The 15645-nt window shown below is 45.7% G+C and overlaps 1 protein-coding gene across 1 annotated transcript in view; it reads left to right on the top strand.

Moving 5' to 3' along the window:
* CLU (clusterin) overlaps positions 1 to 15645 on the top strand; it is a 177929-nt gene that overhangs the window by 125779 nt on the left and 36505 nt on the right. Inside the window, exon 5 of the mRNA XM_069605621.1 lies at positions 8182 to 8614. Within this exon, the coding sequence (XP_069461722.1) occupies positions 8182 to 8614 (433 nt within the window). The remainder of the gene's footprint in view (positions 1 to 8181; positions 8615 to 15645) is intronic.

Below are 15645 nucleotides of genomic sequence, written 5' to 3'. Positions count from 1 at the left end.
CCACCTGGAACTAAATAACCTCCTAGGAGTCTGAAGTCCGGCTTCAGACCACAACACGGTACTGAGACTGCACACCTACACCTCAAGGCACAAATAGACACACTTAGAGATAACGGCACAACCTCACTCTTACTACTTCTTGACCTTTCTGCCGCTTTCGATCTGGTAGACCATACAATACTATGCAATCACCTGGTCTCGGCAGCCTGCTTCCCCCAGGAAGCAGTTGCATGGATCCAGTCATTCCTAGACAACAGGACAATGCGAGTATTCTCTCCCCTAGCAGCTGCTGACCGCGCACCCATTACATGCGGCGTACCCCAAGGATCCTGCGTATCGCCCACTCTCTATAATATTTTCACAAAGCCCCTTTTCGATGATCTAGACGGTCTTGGTATCACCTACACCAACTTTGCAGACGATACACAGATCCTCATCCGGTTGACAGGAGATTATGACAAGGATTTAGCCTTTGTGAACAGAGTCTACCTCATCATCCAGGCATGGATGGCCGCTCATGGTCTATGCCTGAATGATGACAAAACCGAACTCCTTATTCTAGGCACCTCCTCCAATATCAAAAAATTGGGCACCAAATATGACTCCTTCATAATTGATAACAACACCATCACTGTAGCCAAAGTAGTTAAAACCCTCGGTTTTTACATAGATTCCACGCTTACATTTGACAAACAAGTGAATTCCAAGGCCTCAGCTACCTCCTATACATGCAAGCTAATTAGAGCAGCTAAGCCCTTCCTTTCACCCAATAACTGTGTCATCCTAGCAAGAGCATTAATCCTATCGAAACTAGATTACTGCAACGCCCTCTACATAGGCAGCAATAAATACATCACCTCCAAAATTCAAATATTGCAAAATAACGCCCTGAGAGCCGCCCTAAACTTCCCTAAAAATGCCCACATATCAGACCTTAGGAGATCCACCAGCTGGCTCTCCACTAAAGACAAAAACCTCCTTAAAACAGCTTCCCTCACTCATAAATGCCTTAACCATGCAGCCCCGCAATACCTGATAGACAGATTCACCAGACAAACTGCCGCCCGTCCCTTACGAAAAGCCAACTCTAACCTATTACTAGTACCCAGATTTAAACTCACTAAATCCAGTGGGAGTAGCTTTGCTGTTAAAGCGGCACAACTATGGAACTCCCTCCCAACCGATCTAAGAGAAGACCTCCCTTACCAGCAATTCCGGTCCAACCTGATCCAATGCCTAAAAGACCATGATGCTTAACATCGCGCCACCGCCACTTAGGATCTCATGTATATTCTGTAAATTCGCTGTAACTGCTCTTTATATCTGTCACATCTGCATTTTGTAAACTTGCTGTACATACCCCTATGATTCTTTGTCTCTACCTGTCTACAGCTTTGTAACCATAGCTGTACTCCTTGTGTATTTGTAACATGTAACCCAAGTTGAGCAATCCTCTTTCTGCCTTCGCGCCCGAATACCCCCGGGTCTGGTGCGCAATATAAATCAATAAACTAACAAACAAACCCAGCCTACAGGCGAGGCATTCAAAGGAAGAGTAAGATTGAGTGGGAATGATAGTAGCAGGGATCCATTCAGGGAAGACTAGGGCCAGTCCACCTCCAGACCAGTTAGTCCTGGGCTTGGAGAGGATCTTGTAGCCATCAGGAAAGAGATTGTCAAAAGCAGAGATAGATTTGGCATTGAACCACATCTCGGTGAGAGGGAGGACGTCAAGGTCAAAGTCTTCAAGGAGGTGACAGATGTCAGAGTATTTAACAGCAGAGAAGCTAAGTGAAGCTGATTGCCACCTTTAGAGGTCTTCCAAGGTGGTACTCCCATCAGTGGGGGCAGAGAGGCCAGAGGGGTGGCAGTCGGAAGAGTGGCAGATGAGGGGAGGAAGTTAATGAGAGACGAGAGATGCCAATCCAGATGGAGGAGGTTGGGCTGAAAGCCCTTGGCCATGATAGTGCCATTTTGGTAGACATTTATGATGCACCTGGATGATGAAAAGTATGCCATGAGAACTTCCCATCTGGTACCACCATTATTGGGCAAGGAGGAAAAAGGGGATAGGATAGAGACCTTATGGGGAGTGCATAGGGCAGGAGAAGGGACAGTGATGTCAGTAATAGCCTGTCTGGAGGAAGCATTTACATAGGTATCGGTAATGGGGAGGCCAGGAGTGCTTTCTTAAACTTTTTACTTCCAGACTTCGAGAGAGAGGTAGGATAGTTGATAGAGTAACAGTTAGAGTAGATATGGGAGGCAGAGATCACCATGTGTACAGGAGCGGGGGTGGGTCTGGAAGAGGAACTGCACTGTGCAGGATAAATTCACCAGTTGGCCTAGCAGTCAATACAGAGAAGACAAGAATACCACAGGAGAAGCATAAATGTAAGTGGTGCCAGCAGACTTTAAATACAGCAAGGTTTGGATAATAGGAATCAAGCAAACACACCAATTTGAATGGAGCTAGATAAGATATTTGAAACAAACTGGCAAAATAGCCATTTGGTAAGGTCAGCAAAGATTATAGCAGGCGAGCCAATTTTATAGCGAAATGGGCCAAATGCAGCAGAAAAATGAATGCATCATAGATCTGCACAGCCAGATTCAACATTAACAAATATAGGCAGAAGCCAGCTAGAATTAGTGAGGCAATAGTTGAGATGTCCCAGGGGGCCCCTTAAGGAGAGGAAGGTGGGAGGTTGCTGCAAAAGGTCATAGAAAGTCAGATTAGTAGCGGTGCCAAGGGGGGGGGGCTACCAAGCTGAAACGCAGGGCAGTAGTGGTTGACCTACGGAGATCTGGAGCACTGGGGCACAAACCTGGATGTGACAGCTACGTGATGTAGAGATGAAAAATCTGTGGGAGGGGAGGGAAGCTGGCAGCCACAAATTGAATCAAGGAAAGGTTAGGCCGCATCAGGATGACACAGTAATGGCAATGTCATATGCCAGTGAAGAATTGTAAAGATGATGAGGGAGCCGTCAGGGGAAAGGAAGGAAGCTCTTACCAGCACAAAAGTGATATGAGAAGCAGAGCGAAAGCTGCAAAAGGAAGGTCATCCATTCTGGGCTGCTTCCGGGCCCGGACAGGGCCAGATAGGGGCCTTATTCATGGGCCTAAGCAAGGGAGTTGGCTCAGCCTGCCGGCTCCCGGATAGGCCACAAGTAGTGTGAACTGCCCAATTAGGGTATTGCAGGATATTACATGGGCATACGTGACAGATCTGTTGGTGCATACTGTTGGATTGCAGCACCTCAGCAAATAAAGTTGGCCTTGAACATATGTTACTTTAATAACAACGCCTGATTTTACATTAATTCTAGGTCTTCCCTTAAACTTTACTCCAATGACTTCCTTGATCCATGAATGAGAGGTTCTTGATGTCAATTATAGGAAGTTTGCGGAAAAGTATCAGACAAGTATTAGACAAGAGTCAGTTTTAAGGGAGAGACTAATTAGAAAATGTACTGGCTTTAGCATTTCCTTCCACCATAGGACCATAGCTTCTTGTTATCTTACCATGCTCATTACACTCATCAGTGGTCACTATTGCTAGCTTTTTCATGGCTTAGTGGACCATGCATGGTGCTGTACCGGCCTGTCACACATGTTGGTGAGAGTTTCTAGGATATCCAACAAACATAGATCCTGACACGGTCAACAACACTCAATTCTGCTTCACCTCAACAGTCAGTAATACTGATATGAGTCCAAAGCCGCCATGATTGCTGGCTCCATGAAGTGGGTGCTGAAGTTACTATGTGGACTCTATGTGGACAGCATAGTATGTGTCAGGCATTGGCAAATATAAGCAGGACAAAGGTTTTACCATTTGCTGGCATTTGTGGGTAGCTTTACGACTAGAAGAGAAGGTGGCAGATAATCCTTTAAGGCAACTGCCAAGATGTAATGATTTAGGGCTATGGACACGTGACCAAGAGATAAGTGGCAGGTGCAATAGACACTGATAATGGACAAGTGAGAGCATACATCTTACCAGGACTGCATCGACTGCTCAAGGCCAAATAAGATATTCAATAAGTGGCCCATTGTCGACGCTATAGAATGTTATAAAAAGATAACAATTTGAACATTCGGTTCTTTTACTTTTAGTTTTAGACAGGCACACAGTTATTGTATTGCATTCCAACGAAATCAATGACTCTCTGGTTGCATTTCCAAACTTGCTATGTGGAGTTTGTTTTCCCCGACAGCCTCATAGTTGTAGAGAGATACGGTGCATTTTCATTTAATGTTGGCAATACTATTTCTAGAGCTGCCTGCAGTTAAAAATAGTTCAAAATGGTTCAGGACTACTTTCGGAGAGATAATTAATGAGTGTGACCACATATTATGTAGCGATGGGAATCTTCCCTCCTACCTATAAGCCCGAAGAATGCTCTCATTATCCCCTGTTGTGGAACAGTCCATTGACTTTGCCAAGCTCCTACCGTATGTTTTTGGGCAATCAGAACAATGTGATCTTGCAGTGGGGGAACTGATTAATCATTGAATTTCGAAAGTACTGTCAGGCTTTGTAATTGTCTTTACTATGTGACAAATTCACCTGTTTATCCACCATTACTGAGACCATAGAACTTTGGGGGGCGCTGGGAACTACCAACTGCCCCGGAAGGTGGAATACAGTGGATACCTTGTGAGCTCTTGCAACCCTGCATTGAGAATGCCGTGGGTGTCAAGGGCTCTGTGCTAAAGTGGTAGAGTAATTGAGGTAGTTCCTCTGAAACAGACCAAAGGGGGTTGAAGGAAATTACCACAAAGAATGCACTACAGAAAGGACATGAGATGCTGATGCTCTTATACCCACCATTGATATGATGAATCTGCAGGTAAAGTGGGAACCTGCCTGAGTGGACGCGGCAGATGCCAGAACCAGCGTGGACTTCTTAACAGGGCTTTTCAATATTTGGGAAACTTACAGCAGCGAGTATTCGCCCTAGGCATGGTGCTCACAGCACCAGAGAGCAAGTCAACACACATGTGCAGGCAGTGAAACTCATTTGTAAGGCTCAATCGGGAGGAATGATACAAGTAGACTGAGGAATGGAGCACAAATCATAACTGGGAGGGTGTCCAATTTTGAAATGGGATGGAAATCCTGGAAGAGAGGAGAAAGCCAAGAGTGCAGACAGGGGAGAGTAAATACTGGACAGTTCTGCAGCCAGGGAAGAAAATTGCTGTGCAGGGGCCATGCGAAGAAAGCCAATTTGAGAACCAGTGTGAGAGAAAGGAAGCTAAGCCAGTGGAGCCACAGCGGGAGCGAAAGACGACACGGAGATGCCTGTAGCTATCTGCTCATATTGCAGCTAAGAAACTGTTACAGCTACTACAGTCAGAACAAAGACAAGTGAAGTGAGAGCAAGTAGTGGATAGCTGGACGCTGTAGTCTTGACCTTGTTGGAAATAGCCAGACTACTGGACCACAAAAAAGGAAGACTTGCCGGGTAGAGACTAGATCTATGCAGAGGTCTAAAATTCTACACAAATGTATAGGATATCTGCACACTTTGCTAAGCATCGATGCCTTCTCACTCTAGATCTTCGCTCCTACACCTCCAACTCCCTTAGGGTCAATCGCTTCTCCAAGCAATGAGTTGGAAGTAGATCTCTTTCCTCGGCTGGGGCCTCCCTCTGGAACAGTCTCCCTGCCACTCTGAAACTTGAGGAGAACCATCTCCAGTTCTGGAAGCACCTCAAGACCTTCCTCTTTGCTTCCGTGTTCGTTCTTCCTCTCCCCTGCTGATCTATCTGCTTCGGCACCGTGCACCTGATTACCCTCTGACTTCAGGTCCAGGTCTCTGCCCACCCAACACACACCCGCACTACCTCCTGGCAACCCTTGCACTTGGGTCTGTATCTGTATCTGTAACCCTACAGTCCCCTTACTTGCACTTATCAGACACCCCTTGTCTGCGCTTTAAACCGTGCACTTGCCACCTTGTTGGCTGCACTTCCAATTGTTGACCCTCATTCCAGATTTGCCGGTCTGGAAGAAAATGGTGCCGGTAAGCTTACCCGCACTGTTGGCAAACTACAAGTCTGCGGGGGGGTGCCGTTCCGCCCGCCAGGGTCAAACCTTATTAACCTTGCTGGTGTTTCCGTGGTTCCCATTCTCATGGTAAAGGAGTAACTTGGTTGAATTAATAAGTAGATAATGGACACTAGGTTTGGTGGTCGTTTAATTTTTCGCAACACTCATCCTGCCATTAAGGTGTCTAAAGCCATGGACCATATGTGCTAGTATTTGATGTGTGTATAAAATGGCTGTGCCATCTGTGACTACTTTGTCCTGTCTGTCCTGTTTCTCGATTGCTCTCTTTCGAGCCTAGCAGAATTTTGGAAATGGAGGAATTGTGTCTCTTGGTAAAAACAGCAGTGCGCATAACCAGTTCCCAATGCACAGATATCCTTTGAGAATTGTACATATAGGATAAATAAAAGAGTATTTTGTCTATTTTGGTAACTATTTGTTGTATTAATCCTAAACTTAACATTTTTTTTTAAACATCAGCGATGCCCTTTGACGGACATCATGATCAAAGGTCACATGGCATTATTTCCAGTGATCCTACAAAAAAGGGGCAACCTGGAGCCTAGTGCAGCTGAACACTGAACCATGGAAAAATAGCCGTATTTATATGTAGGGCAATAATGGTCTCCTTGGTGTTTGGACCCTAACATAATAGATATCGTGGGGTTCCTGAAGGAATACTACTACCCCAGTGAGTGAAAGGATCAGATTTGAACACCACGCATGTCAATCCTAAACTAACACAAATATTGTTTGGTGTAGAAATTAAATAGGCAGGAGATGTCTGCGTGTATAGCATGGTGGAAGTCATTTTTTGCTTCTATGTTTCCAATGATCAAGTTCATTATGCATGCCAATTCTTCAATTAACGAGGCAGGAGTATTCCTTCAGACACCTGGCGATGTCTGTGATGTTTGTTACAGAGTTTCAAAAAGCAACAGAAGCATTATCGTACTACCATGAGGGTCAAAAGTAACAATGGCACGAACACGGGTGCCACTTCCTGTAGTCCTGGCGTTTTGGCGAGTTGACCGCCCTGATAACACAGTGGCCCATCTCTCGACAGCAGAAACTACATAGAAAGGACACAGTGGCCGCCTCAGGGATCCCGGGCAGGTTCTGAAGATCCCCCTGTATATGTCTGGACACTTATACAGCACGGACCTGATTGCCGCCGCTCCACCCTTTCTGTGTCACCCAAAAGGCCACCATTCCTGCTACTCATGCCCCTCCCCACAAATGACAACACCACCGCTCGCTTAACATCACCTGTCCGTTGTGTTCTATTTCGTGCATATTCTAACAAAGGATCTACGCAGTCTGTCCGGTTACATGTCTTTGTACCGAAATATTTGATAAAGAATGAACATATATCGAATATTTTATAACAACATTTTTTATAGAGAATGCACTTTTTTTTGTTTGTTTTCCACCCCTTTAGGCCCAGCCCAACCATTTCCCCAAAAAATGTAACCCTTTACCCCACCCCTAAATGCATTCTCCGTAAAAAAATGTCCTTATAAAATATTCTATATATGTTAATTCTTTATAAAATATTTGATATAAAGACTGCATACCAGCCCGTCCATACCCCTATTGATTTGATTTAATGTACATCTCATCAAAACTATTTATTGATTAACAATTTTCAAACATAAGTGAAAAAAAGTGAAAGGATCTCATCTTCCGCTCTGTAATGAATTAATTAAATTCATAAACCAGCAGGTAATGCTTGTATGTATGTATGTATGTATTTATAATGGTTATTTATAGCGCACTTAATACCGAAGAGGGATTTGAACCTGTGTTGCTCTCGCGTTGCCACTGACCTATCCTACCCGTGTAGTGTAGCCAGTTTCAGACAGTAAATGGCAGTCAATATTTGAACCAACATACTGGGGGAAAGATTTGCAGGCTACGCCTGTTTGTTTTCCTGGTTTTCTTCCTGTCCCCTGTTCCTTTTTCGTTTCTGTCTCCATGAGGGATATGCCAACTTATTTATTTTTGTCCAGTAAGATAAACTGGTACAGTTTAGTTGATGCTGGGCGTCATAAGCTCATTTGATGCGATTTCCATTTGAGGGCGATTGGCCTTGATTTTTTCATATTTTTGTCTTTTAGTTAGAGGAGTACCTGAGCCATGCATCGCCCTTTTCTATTTGGATAAATGAGGACAAGATAGACACCCTGGAGGAAAAAGACGAGAGACAAGACCAGAAGCTCGAGGACCTAGAAGAGACCTATGATCTGATGGAGGAAAGTGTGGACAGCATCTTCCAGGACAGCATCAGGGTCTTTGGGCAGATGCGCCCGTCCTTCAGCTTCCCTTTCACTGGACGCTTTTGGGAGGCGTTTAGTGAACCCGTCGCCTTTCCAGAGCTCAACTTTCCCTTCTCTGCAACCAGCCGCCTAAGGGAAAGGTCCAACTTCTTCCAGCATGGCTTCCAGGGCTCATTCCAGAATCTCTTTAGAGAGACTCAGCAGATGCTGAATAGAGCGCACCAGTTAATGGAGAGCCAAGCTCTGCTGGGCACCAAGCAGAACTCTTCTACAGGTACTAACCTTGAGATTCTTCAATCTGTTTATTTTTGTTTAAATAAGTTGCATGGCTCACTTTTATTGGTACCAAATGGTCCAGTGTGGGAAATGGTATTAACCAAATAGACCTTTTACAATTGACCTTTTGTCCTAATTGATCTAATTATAGTGGTCATAATTGACCTTCTGCACAATTGACCTTTATATTATTTTAGTTATTTTATATATGTATTGGTTTGACTTTGGATTATAAATAATATAAGGGGATTGGGTGGGGGGTTGTGGTTTTTTTTGTTGATTGGGTGGGGGGGCTGCAGGGGGTTTCCCCCTCCATATATGTTCTAATTGACCTTCTAAATTAGGTCAATTCTCCTGAGGTCAATTCTCCCAAGGTCAGGTGTGAAAAGGTCAATTAGTAAAACAACCGTGAGAAAGTCCACCAGAGATAAACTTTGTGAAAATCTTCCCACGTCTGGGGCATATTGTTTGGGATTCACTGCCTGGAACAGGGTGCATGGCGGGAAACCCCCCAGTGCATTTTACTTCTATGCACGGTTAATCTACATGTCCGTCACCTACATCGCAATTTTGATACCAACAGAGAAGCATGGATCCCTGCAGATTCTCCCGCCCCCCCCTTTAAAGTGTGAAAGCACAAGGGAGTCCGGGTGACCCTTCGTAATGACAGCACGCCTGAGTTCCACAGTGGTCACCTCTAGCGATCACCATGGTGTGCACATGGAGGTGACCCTGGAAGATGACATGCATGGAGATGGTCGCTCTAGCGATCACCATGGTGTGCACATGGAGGTGATCCTGGAAGATGATTTGCATGTACTAACCTGGGTATATCTCCGGGTTCGGTTACAGCATCTGCTCCTTGCATTTAATCATGAGAATCCCTCAAAACGAACCCTGACCTTAGAAACAGATGCTGTGAAGGCCCAATCCAAAATATTCTCTGCCTTTGGTAAAGATTAGGATGGTTGTTAATGCGGGCTAAAAGAATGACTAAGAATAATGTGTCCTCTGCTCTCAGCAGATCAACTTGCTGACCACAAAATGATCTACTAGACCAGAATCCAGCTTGATGTCTGTATTTAGGACCTGTGTGTGTGATTGTGTGTTGGATTTGTCGTGGGAGAAGGATGGCAGCTTTAATTACTAGTTAACATCTACCCATGCATTCTGCTGGGCCACAGATGAGTGTTGCAAGTGCTTCACTGTATTTACAACTCTTTTGGGCAGCAGGGTGCTGCATTTCCCCAGCCTGTCTCTGTATGGGTGCACACATTACTGAGCGAGGTTGTGAGTCATTTTACAATTCCCTTAAAGGGCCAGCAGTATCTATAGCCTGAATGTGACTGTCCCTTCCCAAGTCAAGGGACTAGGGGGGTGTAACCAGATGATCATTCCCAAAGAACCCTTAGGTCTATAGCCCATTAACGCACATGTTACAGACACACTTGATCACCCACTAGATGGCCCCAGAGTAAGGCAGGGTACGTTCTCACATTGAAACATACATGCAAAATCCCTCCAGACAGGCTCCGAAATCTGCACGCGATGATGTCAGTGGAAGTACCAGATCATCGCAAGCTGCCCCTTCCACTTCAGCACTGCCTGCCATAAACACCTCTTTCATCATGCACGGCAGGCATCCGCCACAGGACATCGATGAAGACACCATTGGCAGCGGCGGGGCACCTGTCGCTGCTACAGCCACCCTCATGCCATCTATCTGCATCTACCACCCACCAACAGCCAACCTCCAACCTTGCCCTCTGTGGCGCCCACCAGCCAGCCCCCAACATGCTCTCTGTAGGCCCACCACCACCACACAGCCGCTGATCATGCCCTTTTATTGCGCACACCACCAACCAGCTTCTGACCTTGCCCTCGGTAGTGCCCGCCATCACCACAAGCAAGCCTCTAGTAATGCCCTCGGTAATGACCACAACCATCCTGCCTGTTTGCCCAGTATTGTGCCCATTGCTTCTCCGCTGCTAGCAGTGGGGTAACATTTCCAGGATATTCATTCTTCTTCCAAACCATTTCCTCTCCTGTCTCCCCCTGCACTTTGGGTTCTGCAGTGGAACCAGCAACTGAGCTCTGATGTTCTGACTGATGATAATGATGATGACACTGCGGATGTTGGGGCAGGAGGAGCACGTGGGAATGATGCTCCTACATGCCATCCAGTCGCTTGTTCACCCTATTGAGGAGTTGCCCCAATACACACTGAAAAAGACATGGGACAGGTTCACCAAGATCGAGTAGTGGAAGACAATACACGATGAAGCATCACACAAAGTGGTATGGGAAATAGGTGGGTAGTGCCACGACTGTCATCACTGTGTTGTGCCAGAGGGTGGAGTAACCTGCCCAGGTCATATTTGCAGGGTAAGAACATACAGAGCACCTTGGCCTCTCACTCCAGCTCGACCTCTGGAACTCCCACAGAAGGCCCCTTAACAGACAACCATGCAGACACTGTTGGGCAGAGGGAGGCACGAAGGCATGGGTGTTGTGGTAGAGGGTGGTGAATGAGCACGGGTGTTTTGTTAACACATAGACACTCCAATTCAATCCAAATAATATTGTGGTCAAGATGGTTGTGCTGTCAAAACTCTGTATACAGGATGTCAAAGGTTCTCAGTGAGTGTTGTTTGGTGTGTTAGGTGCCCATCCCTTGGTTCTGCACAACCACAACACGGTGGCCCATGGGCACCAGCACCACCCTTTGAGTTGAGTCCTGGGGTGGACAGTCCTCCACTGGAGGTAGGGGCACGTGCCCCCAGATGCGCATGTTGGGCAGCATCCAATAGACTATGATCATCTTGCCCTCCTTTTCGAGAATGTATATGCGTCCCACTCCTTGTCAGCTTAGGCACTGCATTTTACAAAGGTGGGCTCCCAACATATGTGGGCATGTACCATAAAGGGAATATGCATAGGACAAACACATAAACAAAGTGGAGAAGCAAAAGGGACTTCAACACTTATATGAGAAGAACCTTTAGTTATGCCTGGTTGAAAAGCTGCCAAGGAGTATCGAAGTATCCTTGGTACATTATAGCTAAGAAAAAGTAGGGCACTCAGTACTACAATGTGCAATTAAAAATGGAAATCATTGATTATTCAAAGCGTTTTCGACATTGGTGTAGTATATAACAAACAACATATACCAGCATGGTAAAGGGGCATTTCAATTAAAAAATTTCATTTGAAACATAGTGAAAAGAAACCAAGACTTTTTTTGAACAAATCCAACAAAGCATCATAATGTGCACCCTGTTGTAATGGAAACCTGGTGCGATTCTTCAAAAAAGTTGAGAATATGCAGAGAGTGGTTTAGGGGACCACTGTCTGTCTAGCTCAACAATGAAATCAAACTAAATGCGGGTGCACTGCAACCTTCCCCTTTAAAAGGCCAAATGCCCTTTTGATGCACACTGTGGTAGGGATGTGTTTCTCATTGAATGCCGACCCCTGAGGGCTGCGTGTAGGCATCATGAGCCATGGTAGTCCCACATATCCAGAGTCTTGTGCGGCGGAATGGAAATTATGTGATGTGAGTTATTTATGTAATATTTGCAGATCACCTGCAGGGATGGGTTTCGTCTCTGCTTATGTGTATATAGCAAGTCTCCCCTTAGCACCTGTGGGGGCACTAGATCTCAACATTACCTGAAGCCTATCGGTGTCGTTCGTCCAGCCCTATTATATGGGTGTCGACTTCCCCTCATAGCCTCACCTACTCCCTTCAGATATGTGATACTTGTGAACTGCAGTGATTGGAGGAAATACCAGTCTATCAAACATGGTCTATCTAACTATGGCGTTGCCCCTCTATCATCATGGTGGATTCCGAGATGCCATAGGCAATATGAGACTTCCTTCTCTGTGGCGTTAGCACCCTGCTCCAAGTGCTGGAACGGGGCTGGGTAACGGCCCGGCAGCCCAAGTTAATGACCCGAGCGAAGCAAGGGCAGTTGACGAGGTCTCTGGGCCATTACCCCCATTCCAGCCTATGGAACGTGGGTGCTGGAACAGGGGGCTAACTCCATTAGCATCCCGAGTTAGCAAAGTGGTAACCGAGGGAGCTAAAAAGAAAAAAAAAGTATTTCATTCATTGAACGGGGCGCCATGTGGGTCTCGTTCAATGAATGAAAATACTGATCCAAGATGGCCACTATGGTTGTAGAAGGCGGGGCTCCATACGGAGACCCTCTTCTATTGCCATGGTGGCTGGAAAAGCGAGGAGGGAAGCTGCTGCGGCTGGTGCCACTGCCAGAACAATCAATCCGTTCTTTCCCTTTTTTTCCTCTCCCACTCTCTCTTCGTTCCATCTTGGTTTATTTATCTTTTCGGGTCTCTCTGCGATCCTACCTCTTCTCGACTGGTTAATGAAGGTTATTGTAACCACAGATTTATGCTGTGTTTCAAATGTTAATTTCATTTTATTGTACCGTTCTTGTTCTTATGTTCAGCGCTTTGGTGTAAGGCGCTATATAAAACCAAATATAAATACAAAAAACACAAATACAAATCAGGTAATTGGGACTGGGGAGGGAGAATTGGGAAAGGTACAAAAAAATACAGGTTTAGATTAGCGGTTTCAGCCCACATTTCATGGAATATGATTTTCTGATCCACTACCCACCCGCCCTGGGGGCTAATATGTATTCCGGAACCTGCAGTTCTACCATGGGCAATACTTGAAGGGGCCTGCAAATCAAAACATACAATGGGGAAACACTGGAGTAGCCAAAGGCTTGGGGCTTATCACAGGTTGTGCTTGGGGGCATGTAGCTCATGTTGTGAGAAAGGCCTGGTTGTGAGCCCAGCATGTGCATTGGCTTTGTGGCCATTCTACCACCACGCTCACTTTGCAGTGTATGGTCCCCTTTGTGCAGGGTCATAGATTTCTCACTGCTGCTGCATGCTGCATACCCAGAATCACAATCCATTGACACACGTGTGTGTGTGTGTGTGTGTGTGTGTGTGGGTCAGCATCACACACACAGAATACATATCCTGCACTCCTCTCAGTCTTCAACATGTTTAATGAGAGCATTTCAATTGTCTTGTTTCAATTAATTGCAATGTTCTTATTTCCTTCACAGCTTCTGTATTCGACAACATATTTTCGCAAGTCAAGTCTCGTTCTCAAGTGGTTTGATAGACAACAAAAACACCTAATGTTAACCCTCGAACAAACTATCACAAGTGTGTTTCAAAATACAACCCAATATGTAAACTTGAAGCCATATACTCGCATATCAAAACTGCAAATGTGCACATCACCAAACATCTACCACCTGGTGCGAATGGGCAGGGAAAACAGACTGCCACTAGGCATGCTGGCAATTGTAGTCCCATGTAATCACTGTTAGGACTCATTTTCTATACTCTGGCCTAGTAGACAGATATATAGAAGCCCAACCTATATTGTGACAGGGACCACTCTGGGGAGCTGTAGCCAAACCAGTTCAAGGTAGCAGTGACAAATGTCTAGGCTAAGTCTCAAGAGGTGGTCAGCTTGTAAAGGGTCCACAATGAGTACACCCAATGGGAATCACAAATTACACTTAGACAATATGTATAAAAATATGGTTAATTATTTATAGCCAAACAACACTATGAAAAATGACTACTAACAGGTAGAAATATCACACAACACTAATAGATTACAAATATACAGTCACTGGTTGAGGGGATAATACAAATCAAACCCCTGTGAAAGAAAGTACAGATTAGATTATGCACCAATGGTCCACAGAGATTAACCCTAACTTCAAAAGTCCTTCCTTAAATTGTCTGGAGCCTTATGCCCAAAAGTTTAGGAAAGTTCTGACAAAGTTAGTGTGGAGAAAATGAGGGTAGGATGTCTGGGGTCCAGTGAACAGTTACAAGGGCTAGAGGACAATGTATTCTAACTAATAGAAGTGTCCCCAACTCTCGGAATGCTTGCGCTAGCAAGCTAGAGTAAAACCAAAGTATATTAAAAGTTTTGTAAAAGTTGGGAAAACCTTTAAAGGGAGTTTAGAGCAGGTAAGAACAACTGTAACTTACCCCCTGTACTCTGATTCTTCCCCAGACTTGGCTGGTCAATGGAAGAGGGTCCCAGGTTGCCTTTCCTGCCATCAGTCGCAGTCCTTGATTCACAGGGGGTTGCAGGTTCAAGCTGATCTCTGTTTGGTGTCTTTCACTGGTTCAAGGACTCTCAGATGAAAAATGCAGCAAAACGCAAGGCAGGACCCCTCTCAGGACTGGACTCGGGTCTGGTAAGATGATTCGGAAAGTGGTCACTGCATCACGGCGATGCAAATGGCCTCACTTGTCACAAGTAGACTTTCCCTCCTATTTCAGGTCCCCTTGAAGCTATGACTCTGAAATATCACTGAAGTAAGTTCTGTAGGAAAAGCTGAGGATCTCCCAAGTTCCAGGTTGCAACTCGGAATGGCGACGTCGGCAGCACAGTATACCAAACTCTGAGCTGGTCAGCCACAGGACGGTTCCCGGGACACTTCAGAAGGCTCTTCTTTGCAGGGTACCAAGCAGACGTCAGGAATTGATGTTACCTCCACTACAAGGGTTTCAGCTCCCTCGCAGGACTGCTGAAGATCACAAGCAAGACAGGGCTCCACCAGGACAGCAGCAGAAGTTGGTCAAGAGGCCTCTTTCAGTCAGGTCTCCGGTCTCTTCATGGGTCTCAGAGCTGGACAGGAGTCTTGGCTCCTTCAGGTTACTCCAGGATCTCTGAAGAATGGGGTCATGGGTCCTCTTATCATCCTAAAAGCCAGGTAAGAGCCGAAACTCCCACTAGCCAATAGCAGGACTAGCCCCAGCAGTGGTCCAATCAGGACCACTGGCGGGAACGCTAATGCATACCACTCAGACACACTAAAACCATATTGTGGATTGGGACCAGACAGTCCCAGCCCACATCCTGCCAGCAAACACACACAGCCCTCCAGTAGCCTGCCAAAAGCTTCTGCTTTCCCAGGCACAGGAAGTGCATATAAGGATGTTCCTAGCCTC

The sequence above is a fragment of the Ambystoma mexicanum genome, chromosome 4p (genome assembly GCF_040938575.1).
Source record: "Ambystoma mexicanum isolate Mex_15411 chromosome 4p, UKY_AmexF1_1, whole genome shotgun sequence".
In the NCBI taxonomy this organism is placed as follows: Eukaryota; Metazoa; Chordata; class Amphibia; order Caudata; family Ambystomatidae; genus Ambystoma; species Ambystoma mexicanum.
Note: the sequence above shows the minus strand (reverse complement) of the source record. Positions and strands in the feature narration are given on the sequence as shown.